Consider the following 13,484-nt stretch of genomic DNA (forward strand, 5'->3'; position numbering starts at 1 on the left):
TAAAAGAGCCCATCCTTTTACCGTACTATTTACACATGTCTGTAGCTGGGGCACAGAAAACCCATTTTTCCTTTTTTTCTATTTTATTTCTGACTGTAGGAGGGTTTCTTTACACACCAATATTCTCCAGGTATCTAAAAATCAAGGATCATAAACCTTAATGACTACAGACCTTTTGCTGTCATATCTCCCTGACCCCATCTCAGACCCCCTGTAGTTTGCCTATAAAGCCAGCGTGCTGGTAGATGATCTCCATGAGTATGCAGTTAACATGGCACTGCACTTTATTCTCCAGCACCTGAACTTTACAGGAACTCTTTCCAGGTTACTTCATGGACACCATCATGCAGGACAAGCCGTCCCAGTTGAATGTTCCTGCAGCTGCATCGCTGACTTCCTGCCTGACAGGAGGCAGAAGCATGTGAAACTGCCAGACATATGATGGGCTCTCCGTCTGTCAGCACTGGTTCCCCTTAAGGCTTAATATGGTGATCTGTTGTAAATACAACAACCTGGAGCTTAGTGCTGTCAAAACAGTGGAGGTGATTGTGGATTACTACCAGTGCCTACAGACTTCATCTCTCTATATCGCTGCCCAGTTGACAGTGAAATCTTTCCACTTCCTGGGAACCACCATCTGCCAGAATTTAAATCAGGAGCTAAAAATCAGCTTCCTCATCAAGAATGCACAGCAGAAGATGCACTACAAACGCCAGGGACTAAGGAAGGCTGCAGCGTGTTATCAGTTTTGCCAAAAAGGTGACTGGCTACAATCTGCCTTCTCTATAGAGCTATACACCACCAGGACGCTGAGATGGGTCAAAGTTTATGTCTGTTTAAGTTTATTCCTCCTCATGACACCGATCAATGCAAAAAACTTGAAGGGCAAGTTGCTACGGTATGGGTTACTTTCCAATTCAGAGCTCTGGTATAGAAACTGTATTGGCTTTAATTCATAGTGATTCAGCTATAATTTAATATATAATTTCAAAGTCTGTTCTAAATGATAGAACATCATAACATCAGTGGGGAGGTCTGATGCCTTAATGTGACTGGGGTTTGTTGGCACATGCCGGGATGTCAATTTGGTTGCAAATTTGTGAACTGAATTCATTTCAATGAATCAGTTTCATTCATGAACATATAATTCAGCATTTAGAAACTTTGTGAAACATTTAAAATGATCTTGAAGGTGTCAAAATGGAAATAAATGACTGAAGAAAAATGGCAACAGGACAGACACCAGCACAGTTTATGCTACAGACAGGCATGCAAATGAGGACTTCAATATACCATTCAATACACTAAGCAAATACAGCCAGAGGATCAGACAGGAAGAGCATACACACACACTCACACCACCCTTATACAAATGATTTGGTTAAAATATGCATAAACTGTGTTGAATACTTGCCTGTTCTGTGGTATGAATTAAATATGTAACTTTTGCATTTTCAGTGTGCCGACCCTGTGGTTGGGAACAGACTTTAATCATGATTACAATAATTTCAGCAATCATGTGTGAATATGAGCTTTATATATCGTTAAAGCTTTCAGTTGGTACTCGTTTGACTATTTTAACTTTAAAGAGTCACAAGTGTGCCAGCTAAACCCTGTTTCACAGTGTTTGAGGCTGGCTGTGCGTTACCCTAACAGCTAAATGACACCCATCAATAATTTAGACTGAATGCCTGAGGTGCATTAACTCAACCATGTGATCATCCTCCAAATTAATATGTGGGTACAAGAGGGGACGGGGAACCTTTTGTAGCCTTTCAGGTTTGTTTGATCCTGAGGAAAAAGGGATTCTGCAAAAAGGACAAACTCAAAGTCGATCAGCAGTGCGCCAATGTTTGTTTTATTAAAAAAATAAAATACAAATGATGACCCAAAGAGTACACAGCAGACTTCTTACAAAACCAAAGCATTTTTTGTCTGTCAGTCAGTGCTTATTGTTTTTCTATGTTACTTATTTTGGCTTTTTTTTCTTTTCTTTTTAAGTTATTAGGAAAACAATGTAGAAAGAGTCAAGTTGCTTTTTTTTTTAAATAGATGCCTTCCCTCTCAAAAGTGGATGATTCCCATTTTGGCAAAAAAAACAAAACAAAACAGAAAAGACAAATGACACAGCTCAAAGACATGTGCCTCTCATCTGTTTGGTATAATCTATGTTTGAGAAAAAAAAAATAGTACAGTTCACAGGTTTGATGGACACAATCACACTGAAATGTTTTCAGTACAGTGTTGAGGGCTCAGCAAAGTATTACTAATAATGGCTGGTCTGATCCACGCTGACTGTGTTCCATGTTGAGGTCTTTCATGTGTATGATATAGATAAAAAACTGTGGTTCTGTATTAACTGGGGATTAAAGGCAATGTTTACATATTTAGCCTGTAATTTCATGAAGATGGAGAATAAAAAGTTGAGGAACAGAAAAGTGTCAAACAGACTAAATAATAATAATAATAATATAATCAACTCTTTCAGCATACTCAACTAAACGTGTTTTATCCATAAGTTTGTAGCAGAAATGTTAGTGGTTGAAGGAAGCAGAGAGAAAAAGCCAAAACAATAAGAGGGGAAATGGTGTATATATTCATATATATATATATATTTAAAAACTAGAATGGCATTTTAACTCAAGCCCCTCAATAGACACTCCCCACATCACTGTAGTAGCATTACAAGTATTTTTCTTTCTTTTTAAACAGTTTTTCTTAAACAAATAGATAAAACACAGACCAACCGAAGTAGATTACAGTATAGTGCAGTGCCACAAGTACTGAGAGTTATATTGCTTGTACTGGTGCCCACAAACAAAACGACAGAGAGACTGTAAAACAGGAGCGGAGGGGTCGCAGCATATAACAGTAAGTTCATGTTTTTGCATAGCCTAGATCAGTATGTTTCACAGAGATACGTGATGCAGACAAGAAATATCAAGACAGTAATAAAAGCGAAACAGTTGCTTTGGCTTTATGAGACTCGTGGGTGAAAAATGTGTCGATTTCAAACTACAGCGCTGCTCGCTAGAGGTAACCCTGAGAGTACGAAACAGTGATGAGCCGTGAAGCGCGAGGATGGTGAAGGCTTTGGTACGTTTACTCTGTCGATAAGCTGAGGAGCAGTGCAGCTGAGAATAAAACGAGCAGCTACAGTGTTGGCTACACTTTCTGTTATCGAGACGCAGCCTGGTGGAGGTTGGTGGAGTTGCAGCCCATAAACGGCCGACGGAGCAAAACATGCCACTGCTTTGGGGGGGCGGAGGAGTGTGTGTGGGGAGGGTGGGGATCGGTCGGTTACGCTGCATCACGGATCTCTGTTGAGGTCGACAAAACAAGAAGGCAAAGTTAAAGCCTATAAAACAAACATATGTGGTCGTATACAATCAGCTATTAGATAAATACGAGCTCCACCGCAACATCACGAGACAGCCAAGTCCAAACGGTGATCACGCGACTCGCTTCTGACCGCTTTCAGGTAGCGGATCTCGGCATCTGTGGCTTTTAAAGAACAACGCAGAACAGATGAATTGCTCGATGAAATGGGTGGACTTGACCAATATAGCCCTTACTCTCAGTAAACATGTGAAAACCAGGGAGGCATAGCAGTTGTTTGGCAATGGGGGAAAACCATGAACCTCCAGTTCACTCCTGCACAGAAGAAACCCCTATTCCCTTATTCATTCCCCACCCCCCACCACCCACCTGCCCTGCTCTGTTATTACCCTAAATATGTATACAAATAAGAAAAGAGCCACCTTAGCAACAAACAAAAAAACTCTTCTGGAGTCAGTTTTTGTCCTTCATATGGAAAACAAGCCATAGAAAACAAGAACGAGGACATTTTCTACTCTTCTCATGCTTTCAACTAAGTATATTTCACTAAATAAACCAACAGCCACCTCAAAGAGAGGAGAAAAAAAAAGCTAAAACAGACTGAGCACAAACTACATGGTCTGAACATACTCCGTCAGTGCCACAGCTAACTACACACAGATTTTAAAGTCACTACAACCGCCCCTCCAGTAACAACGCTGTACAGAACAGTTCAAATCTTGTGGCTTTTTAATGTTTACCCACCACATCCTTTTCTAAGACACAAGCACACTTTTCTCAGAAATGTATATTCTAGCTACAGCAACCATGCTTCAAAAACAAATGTTACCACAGGAAAAAAAACCCTGACTATTAGTCTACTTTAATAAGGCAGTATCACATCTGCTTCCGCACAGAGAGGTTATAATTTATATTTTACTGTGCAGCTCCTTAATCATCACATTTGCTCTGTATAAATGCACCAAGGCAGCTCGAGGTGTGTTGGCAAACAAAATGTCTATTATCATTTATGCTAATGAGTGTGCAGCCATGCTCACAGTGTGACTGCTCCTCTGATAAGGTCGCTGTCGTGTTAGTATGGCTTCATGTTAAAGCACCGGCTCGACCGCACAGCACACGGACTGCGAACCTCTAACTAATCTTGTATAACGCCATCGCAGCAAGTTTAAAGACGCCCGTTTAAATGAATATGAAATTTCAGGCAGCTGTGCATTCACATATTTTCATTCTGCTCTCAAACGCCTGACGCAGTGGCCCACTTGTTTTCGTTTTTTTTAGCATGCACAGCCACAACCAGAACATGCTGCTGCTAGCTGGGGGGAAATAACAAAACTGATTCATGAGCCACAGAGCTGCCTAAAATTACATATTTGTGCACAGAACTCAAGTGTTGTGTTCTGCTAACAGGGCCAACAAAGTTCAGTTCAAATGTGTCCTTGTCAGAGTTCATTCAGCACTGAAAATAAAGAAGCCGCATAAATATAACCAGCAAGCTTGAAATGCTAGCCTTTGTTCCCCGCTTTGCCAGATGGAAATGTCTTCTAACTCTATGGTATTTAAAGGAAAAATCAAAACACATGTGAAGATTGTGAAGCAACATCAGACAGACAGAGTGCATGTGAACTATTGTTACCCTTGGTGAAATCATCTAGAACAGAGAGTACTGCACCGCGATGTTAACTGGTGATAAAGGCCAAATGGAAGCAGGACTTGGTGAGTGCATGTGTGAAGCAGACTGACTGACCTGAGTCTCTACACTGTGTCCGTTTGGACATGTGCTATCAGAGCAGACAAAAAGTTATTCACTGTTGTTCCAAAATAAACTCTCAATGAAATATTTACTAACTTATCAGTTACTGCTCATCTTGCAAAGACAAGAATTTCTAAATCTGACTACAACCGGTTTGACTGGCTATGTTCTAAACACAAACTGCACGGTGTGCGGCGCAAGCAGCATGTAGTCAGTCACAATAGAGTTGGCTGTTGTACCAACACCGAATTGACTGCAGAGGACAGCCTGCATCCATCTCAACCTGCTAATGCACCGGGCTCTCTGTTGCCAATGGAAAATACCACTGCAAATCCCCTCACACTGCCAAGAGTTACAGGGGCCAGATAGAGAGCCAAGACAGCCTGAGCTAACAAGCTATCAGCACGACATGGCTCACACGGTCAAAACAACACAAAAATATTAGATCCAGACAGTTAATGTTAAACCTCAGTCCCTTTCTTTCCCCCAACATCGGGGCTCAAACCTGTGCAGTCATTATTACTGCAACAAAATAATAAGCAAAGCAAGTAGCACAAGTACTAGAAAATTCTAAAACGCTACTTTCGGCCATCCCCTTATTCACAAGGGGGTCGCCACAGACGGGTAGCTCCGCATGTTTGATTTAGCTGATGATTTCTTTCTGACAGAAACCCAAATACAGGATACAAATGAGCTCATATATAAACACATAAACCATGCCTCATGCAAAACACCAGTGCTTTTAATAGTAACCTCACCTCAGTCTTTTCAACCAGGCAACACAGCACTTTGAAAGATATACACACAGACACACATCTCAATGTTTCCCTACTGCACTGAAACACCCAAGCACTACAACCGCTACTACGACGCACTCCAGCAGCCCCTGTTTGGAGCTTTGTTGCAATTAAAAGTGACACCTGTGGCATTTACTGAAGCACAGCTGGCTACGAAATGAAAACCGCATTCTTTTATATGAACATCCAAACTACGTACTGAGCACGGCAATACAGAGCCACCGCAAGGCTTTTTTATTAAGTAATAAGTTTGGTGGCATCACTACTATGGATTTAATGCAATCTACAACCAGAGTGAGATTACATGTACACAATCCATAAACCGCTGAAATGCTGAGTATCCCAAATGTCATGGTGACTGTTGGTGACATGGCCGAGGAAACTGCACAAAGGGTGAGGAGAAAGTCGTCTAAAAAGGGGGTTCGTGTGCCATTCAGCATCCTAAGAATGAGCTAAACTCTTTGCTCTTCCACCAGTGAGAGTCCCAAAGTCTTCACACCAGATGCTGGTTATCATGACCTCAGACGTGACATCACTACGCAGCTGTGCCCTGGATTTCACAGCAGAGGCCGCAGTCTTGCACGCACAGAGCTTTGGGGAAAATGAAAAATAATCTGTTGTTGATTTCATCCAGTCTCATCCTACAGTTTCGAAATGTTTGCTGCTGCTTCCTCTGCTTAGTTGTAGCTGGGGGGGCAGATACGAGAGGAATGCAGCTGACTGCGTTGATACGCTCCTGAATAATTGCCTCCACCAGAGATGAAATGTCAGACAGGAAGGATGGTTGGAGATGTTTTGACCAAGGCCTGAAATATGACAGCAGGGCTAAAGGACAGTCACAATGACGTCAATTCTGGTTCACAATCAACTGCTGTCTTCTAACCACCCAATAACTTTCTCGTGGTTAGTACTAAATAAAAAACACCTAATGGGGCTACAACATATAATTGCTTGCTCCCCAATTAGAAAAGCAAAGAAAAAAAATTGTCCACACATTACAATAATTTTTCCTAATCTGGAGCTATTACGGATTATTTATCATTATCTTCATCACCTAGATGTCATGTCTAAGTTAGTTAGTTTAGAGAATTAAAACACAAGACGGTCTCCCTGTGGTTGTGGAAGCTGCACCAGTTGGCTGGTTGGTTACGCTGTGGATCACACCACGTGGTCTCCATTGCTGGTGCTAGTCTGGCTAGGCAGCTCTGAGGCGTGCTCCTTCTGTCTTAAGGTTTGCTGTTGGGGGGCGGAGCAGCAGTCCCTCCCGGCGACCTTACACATACGCTGCTCCTCTTCGCTTTCCTCCTCAAGCCCTGAGCCTTCGTCTACGTCAAGCTGGCAAACGCACACCTCAATCCCTGAGTCGCCGGTTACGTGCCGACGCCGAGTCACAAGCTCCTCGTCCTCCTCTGCCGCCTCTACATTCTCCTCTGCCGCACACTGTACTTGGATTGGGAGCGACACCGCCTCCTGGTCTGATGACGAACCGGAGGCCTGAGAGTCCACCCTCGGCTCAGCCTCGGCGAGGGGTTGTGGCACAGAAGAAGCGTCCGGCTGGTTCACTTGTGGAACGACTACAGGGATACACTCAGGAGGGTTTTCAGAGTAAGGAGGAGGAGGTGTCGGAGGGTGGCCAACTACCTCTTCATAGTCAGGAAGCTTGCAGTCATTCCAAAATCCTGAAAGTGAGCAGATACAGAAGCTTCAGCTTTGAACCATCATTATAATCAACTAACTTCAACTTTAATCTGCTAACTGGTAATCATAAACTTGTCAGGAAACACTCGCTACAAAACCAAATCTATCAAACTGTAGATTAGACAGGAAAAAAGTTCACTCTCAGTCACTTTTGGGTCTAAACTAACAACCCTGAAAGCACACACTGGGATTCACACTCTGACTCCTTTTTAAGGCTTTCAACTTATATAAATGTGGATCCCACGAATCTATGAATTTACACAGAAATAGTTTCTTATTGTGCCGACACTTATCTGAAGTGAAAAGCAACTACACTACATGTTGCCAGGGTCCCTGTGCAAGTGAGTCACTGTCTAAATATGCACACAGTTAGAGTTGTGTTCACATTCTTGATATAAAGTCAAGCATGTTTGGAGTGGGCTTCTGGTAAGTGTACACCTTATCCAGCTCCTATTTGTGATATCAGCGGACATATCATGTTCAAGCTGAGGTCCAGTGATCGCTGACATTAGAGCAGCATCTCTGCTGTGGCTCGGCCAGCTTCAGACCATAACTATGTAATACACGCTTTGTATAACAAGATTACCATGATCACCTTCTCCAATTCTAAGATCATGACTTTGAGAAAAAGGCAGCTGCTTAATCTGTTAGGAGGAGGGGAGAACATGGAGTATTGTGTTTTAGGGATAAAGATTCCAAGATGTGCTGCTGCCCCATGGACATATTAGTGGACCTCTGTGGTAGAGAGCAGAGTTCAATGTACCACCTATGAATACAGAGCTTTGAGCAGTGCCCAGAGAAGCTGCAAATATGAAGCCTGTCAGATTTTCATGACTCTGAGAATAACTAAATATCAGCTCAAGGATGAATTAGAGGTTCACAAACAACATCAGGTTGCAAAACCATAGAAACCTAGACGACTATGTTCAGCATGAGGGGGAAAACTACTCACTTAAATTGAGAGGTGGAGGTGAAATAAAGGAGCTGGAGGCTCCTTGGTAGGCCATGAGGCTGATCTCACGCTGGCGCTGCTCCTGCTGAAGACGCATTTTAACCCTCCGGTGTCGATAGGCACAACAGCAGCTCAGCATGATGATTAAGGTCCATACCAACCAGAACCCTGTGAGAAGGGACAAACTCAAAAGTCACTTCTCCAATGAGGGGATGTGGAGCACATAAGCCTTTTGGAGTTTTTTTTAAAGTTTTTTTTTGTTTATTTTCCTGCAGTGTAGGACTTCAGAGGTGAAGGAAATAATTTTGCAAGAGCTTCAAATACATGGTGGAAGATTCATCACTGCTGATGGTGGTGTCTAAGAAGAAAAAACAGAGTTGACAAGAGTCTCTTTTCTGAGTTTAACCAGTTAGCGCTGAGCTTTGCCTAAATATTTTTAGGGAGCTACCCTAAAATGAGTACTTACGGTATAACTCTTTTTCACTAGTCAACTCAACTCTATTCAGTCTTTAGGGTTTTCCACTAGGTGGTAGTAACTGGTATGAGGCTCTTTTTTAGCCAGGGTTCTGAGCAATCTGAATCGATCCAAAAATGTGATGTCAACAGACTGCATGTCAGACTGCATGTCAGCTGGATAGTAAATGGCATGACTTGATGAATCAAAACCGCCATTTTTGAAACCCAGCAAAATTGCTGGGTTTCAAATGGCTACTCATAAACCAACACCGTGGTCCCAGAGTCTGAAAACTCAATCATAATGGAAAACGAACGAAACCGAGTTGCGTTGTATCGTGCTGAGTAGGTACTAGCTATTTGTCTTCCTCAGTGGACCCAAAAGAGACCTTTCAGGTGAGGTTCCTGCTAGAAGAACAGGCACTAAAGCTGCAGTATGACAAAAGTCACAGCCTGATTCTAAACATCTCCACATTTACGATATAAAGCACACCTAAAACATCCACAACAATTAAACATTGTCTTTCTGCACTTAAAATAAATCAGGACATTTTTTTTTTCAGTCACAGGTTTATTTCACTTTTACTTCTCAGTTCACGTAGGTTCATTTCAACACTACATGAAAACTAAAACATTTAACAGCGAAAGTAAAGCCAACTCCAAAAGTTAAGCAGAGTCTGAAGAATTATACATACATATATTTATCTATCTATCTATTTATCTATCTATATATCACACATGGTGCTATGTATCTGAATTAAATGATGAAATGAATGAATAATCAGAAAATAGTAATTATACTTACACCACAGTTCATAGTAGTAAGTGCAGCATTCTGTTTCACCACAGCAGTACCCCATCTCACAGCGGTACTGCTCATTGTTTACCCCAAAACAGAACTCCTTCCCCTTAAATACACAAAGGTAAACAAAGCAAAGGCTTCAGTCAACAATCAATTGCACAAGTTAACAAGAAAATGTACAGCAAACTCTTGAGCAAATGCCCTGTTTCTAGGATTTCTGTTTAACCTGACTCACTCACATTTCTGTGCCAGTTTTCTGTCCTTCGTGTAACCTATATTTAGACATTTGAAAGTACACGCCACTTAAATGCACCCCCTTTATTCTGAATGCCATTGTAAGAGCAGCAGATATAGTGGTAATAGTAAAGTAATAACAATATACGTTATGTACTTATCATTTTCCTTTACGTTACAAAGTGTAACCAATTCAAAGCATTTAAGATAAGAAATAAGGAAAAGCTGAGGCTATAAAGACAACAACTGTTTATCATGAAGAAATAAGATTATGATAAGAGAAACCTTTACAAAAGCAATACAGCAAAATAATACAGATAACACCAGAAATGTAAAATAAACTCGGGGGTGGGCTGGTTGGTTTGTGACAGTAAGACGTCTGGCTATGTCTAATTTCGCTTTCATTTTCATGGTAAACTGTAATAAAATGATGGCATTGGGCTATCAAAAACTAGGCCGAAAAGCATTTCTTAACAAATATATTCACAGCAAATTGCTTAAAAGCTTTAAAAAGTTCAAATCGTTTCAGTTTGTTTGGTCAACATTTAAAATAGCGACTCTGTAAGGGAAGCCAGGCACAAACTGCGGCTGGCTGGCTGCCCCGTCTGTGCTGCTAAAATCAACAACTATGAATAAATACGTCCATTTGCCGGGTATCAGTTAGCAGCGGCTAATGTTAATCTCTACAACCTCGACCCAAACTGAGAAACAGACAAAATTAAATATTTCTCTCAAGCTCCCCCAGCTTCACCAACCCTCAAAACAATTTACTGTCGAAATTTTATCGAAAAACTTTTACTAACTGACGTCATCCCCAGCAATACAGTCGCGAGCCGTGCCCAGTTTCCTTTGTGGAGGAGACAAAAAGGTTCGACAGAAAGCGGCCTTCACCCAGCCCACGAGCAGCGGCCTCGCCTTGAAGCATCCGCCGACCCCGCGAGCTCGAGCGGAGGCTTACCTGCACAAGATAGGTCCCGGTGCAAAGAAGACCAACAATGGATCCCAGTGCTTTCTGTGCCATCTTTCTGGGTTGTCGGCCGTTGTCACGACGGGAATCATATAGCAGTCCGTCGAAGTGACGACTTGTTGCGGTGACAGCAGTCGGCTGTAGCTAGTAACGGTTCAACCTCTCGGACATGTTTTTGTTGTTCTCAATCTGAGGTACCGCGCTGGTACTGAGGCGAAAAGGTGCGCAGCCTTGGACACCAGGGGGCGCTGTGTGTGCGGAACAGAGCCCGTCGCGGTGCAAGAGAAAGCATATGACTTCACAGAATGCGGGTTCAAATTCACTGCGGAAAATGACTTCTTTCAAACAAACAGTAAAGTTTTGTTGATCAAATTTTATATATGTATGAGTAATCTCCAGCCAGAAGATAAGACCCCTCCAAGCAGCGATAATCAGCGCTACTCATTCATTATTTATAAGCACTGGGATTTGAAACTTTTTTTTTTCAATCAACATTTTGAGGTCAAAAAAGTTTAACGCAAAGCTTAACAAAAGAAATACCATGAATAAGCACCTATTCATTTCATAAAAGACAACCTTCATACTTACCATGAAAGTAAACTTGTTAAGGACTTTGACTTAAAAAAAAGTTTCCAAAATGAACATTTAATTTAAATAATTAATAGATTTAATTCAGCACTTTAAATCTTCCTACAAAAATAAGATATAGATGCTGATATTCTATAGTTAATTATTTGTACCTGCTTTTTTTCCTTCTTCTTCTTTGTATTTATGGTGAACTGGTTTTGTGCTGCTGGAACGAAATTATGGTCCCTCCCCAAGGGATGAATAAAGTTATATTCTATTCTGCTCTTTTTGTGACATTTGCCCAAAGACCTGATACCATTTATTTTGGTCTTATTTTGTAGCACTGACTTTAGTGAAAAAGACTATAGAGCATTTTACCATATTAGGCTGATGAGATAAAATGGAAGTTCTCAAATTATTCAGTTTAATTTTATTTACATAATGCCAAATCACAACAACAGTCACCTCAAGGTGTTTTATACTGTAAGGTCAGAAGCCTACAATAATAGAGAAAAATCCCAACAGTCATACAACACCTTATGAGCATTTGGCGACAGTGGGAAGGAAAAACTCCCTTTTACCAGGAAGAAACCTCCAGCAGGCATCTAGGGCAGCCATCTGCTGCAACCAGTTGAGGGTAAGAGAAGGGATACAGGACAAAAGACATATAATAACTAATGATTGAATGTAGAATGGTGCATAAACTCATAGTGCGAAAAAAAAGGTGAGTGAAGATTTATTTAATTTGTATGCTATTTTTTTGTATTCTAATCTTTGAAGTCTGTGGTTCACAATTATTGCTAATAATAATAATAATAACGATAAAATAATGTAAAATTTTATGAAAGTTAACTCAAAATCAGGTTTGAAGTGATTAACCAGAAAAAAAAGCAAATTAACTATTTATGTTCTTTTTATTTTCTACTTTTATTTTTTAACCTCGCGCCACAGGAGCCCTCTTGCCCAGCGTTCCAGAAGACTGAGCGATCACGTCGTTTACGCTGACGTCACCGTTTCCGTAGCAACAGAGCCTGACAGTCGTTCTGCCAGGAGGCCAACAAGCACGTGTGGTCAGAGAAGATGTTAATCCACTCACACACTGAGCGAGGGCCACAAAACCACCCGAGAAAAACATGGTGAGTTATAATGATTCACGGCCGCAGCGGGTTTTGTTTGCGTTGGGCAAAATGACTTTATTTTGATTTGTTTTATATTTAAAACAAAATTACTGAAATTACTCTTGGCACCTGGTAAACATTGGTGACAATGGTCTAAATACAGTTAAATGATGTGCCACCTTTAGCCAAATACTGAGGGCAGTGTATGTGATACTGGTCATTAAACTGGCCGTTTTATCCCTGAAACTTAATACGCGTTTCACTTCCAGTCGTTGATATAACTCAAACGTTTTGTTTGCCAGTGGCAGGATTAAACTATATTTATTTATTATATCTGTTTATTTAAATTTAGACTTGGACTTTCTTTTTCAACCCAGTTTATTTTTACCTATATATAACTATCACCTTAAGGTACTTATTGTAAGGCAAAGAGTTTAAACCAGGTATGGAGACTATGTTGAAAGGTAAACAGAAACACTTTTATAATTTTATAAAAACTAAATTTATATATGGAGTACTTTTCAAAATTGGAGCTAAAACAGACTTTATAGGGGGAGTAAAGCTGACGTAAAAGAGATGGAGAGGGAAATTTATGATAACACAAAAATAAAATGCACAAATTACAAAAAAAGTAGTGGCTCTGAAGATGGATTTTAAAAGTGCTATGTGTATTATTTTGTCTTTTCAGAGCAGATTTTGTATGGTGAGGGGTCACTGTTGCCTTAAAAGTAAATAGCATGAGCCAAAGCCTTTCCTTATTTCCCTCCTCTGGACAGAAGCCACTCAGTAACTTACTAACCTCGGCTG

The 13,484-nt window shown here is 40.9% G+C and overlaps 2 protein-coding genes across 2 annotated transcripts in view; one reads left to right on the plus strand and one right to left on the minus strand.

Moving 5' to 3' along the window:
- Nucleotides 1–1,837: 1,837 nt before the first annotated feature.
- wbp1 (WW domain binding protein 1) lies at nucleotides 1,838–11,225 on the minus strand. Its single transcript, XM_085413942.1, has 4 exons — nucleotides 10,984–11,225; nucleotides 9,795–9,897; nucleotides 8,537–8,704; nucleotides 1,838–7,565 (listed from the first exon to the last, which is right to left on the minus strand). The coding sequence occupies exons 1-4, from the start codon at nucleotides 11,044–11,046 to the stop codon at nucleotides 7,045–7,047; spliced, it is 855 nt and encodes a 284-aa protein (XP_085270068.1). The 5' UTR covers nucleotides 11,047–11,225; the 3' UTR covers nucleotides 1,838–7,044.
- A 1,351-nt stretch (nucleotides 11,226–12,576) lies between these two features.
- LOC146666116 (ADP-ribosylation factor-like protein 3) overlaps nucleotides 12,577–13,484 on the plus strand; it is a 71,246-nt gene continuing 70,338 nt past the window's right edge. The window contains exon 1 of the mRNA XM_085411304.1: nucleotides 12,577–12,695. Coding sequence (XP_085267430.1) covers nucleotides 12,693–12,695 — 3 coding nt within the window. The 5' untranslated portion in view covers nucleotides 12,577–12,692. The remainder of the gene's footprint in view (nucleotides 12,696–13,484) is intronic.

Source organism: Rhamphochromis longiceps, linkage group LG7, assembly GCF_057381845.1.
Source record: "Rhamphochromis longiceps isolate RC_006_pf linkage group LG7, R_longiceps_female_GT1.1, whole genome shotgun sequence".
NCBI lineage: Eukaryota > Metazoa > Chordata > Actinopteri > Cichliformes > Cichlidae > Rhamphochromis > Rhamphochromis longiceps.

Bases quoted from the DNA above. Each gene is read 5' to 3' on its own strand.
- wbp1 (XM_085413942.1), bottom strand. From the start codon at position 11,046: ATGGCACAGAAAGCACTGGGATCCATTGTTGGTCTTCTTTGCACCGGG. The intron at 8,705-9,794 runs GTAAGTATAATT...CCCTTCTCACAG, and splicing joins TTACTACTATGAACTGTGGT to GGTTCTGGTTGGTATGGACC. The intron at 7,566-8,536 runs GTGAGTAGTTTT...GCTCACTTTCAG, and splicing joins ACCTCCACCTCTCAATTTAA to GATTTTGGAATGACTGCAAG.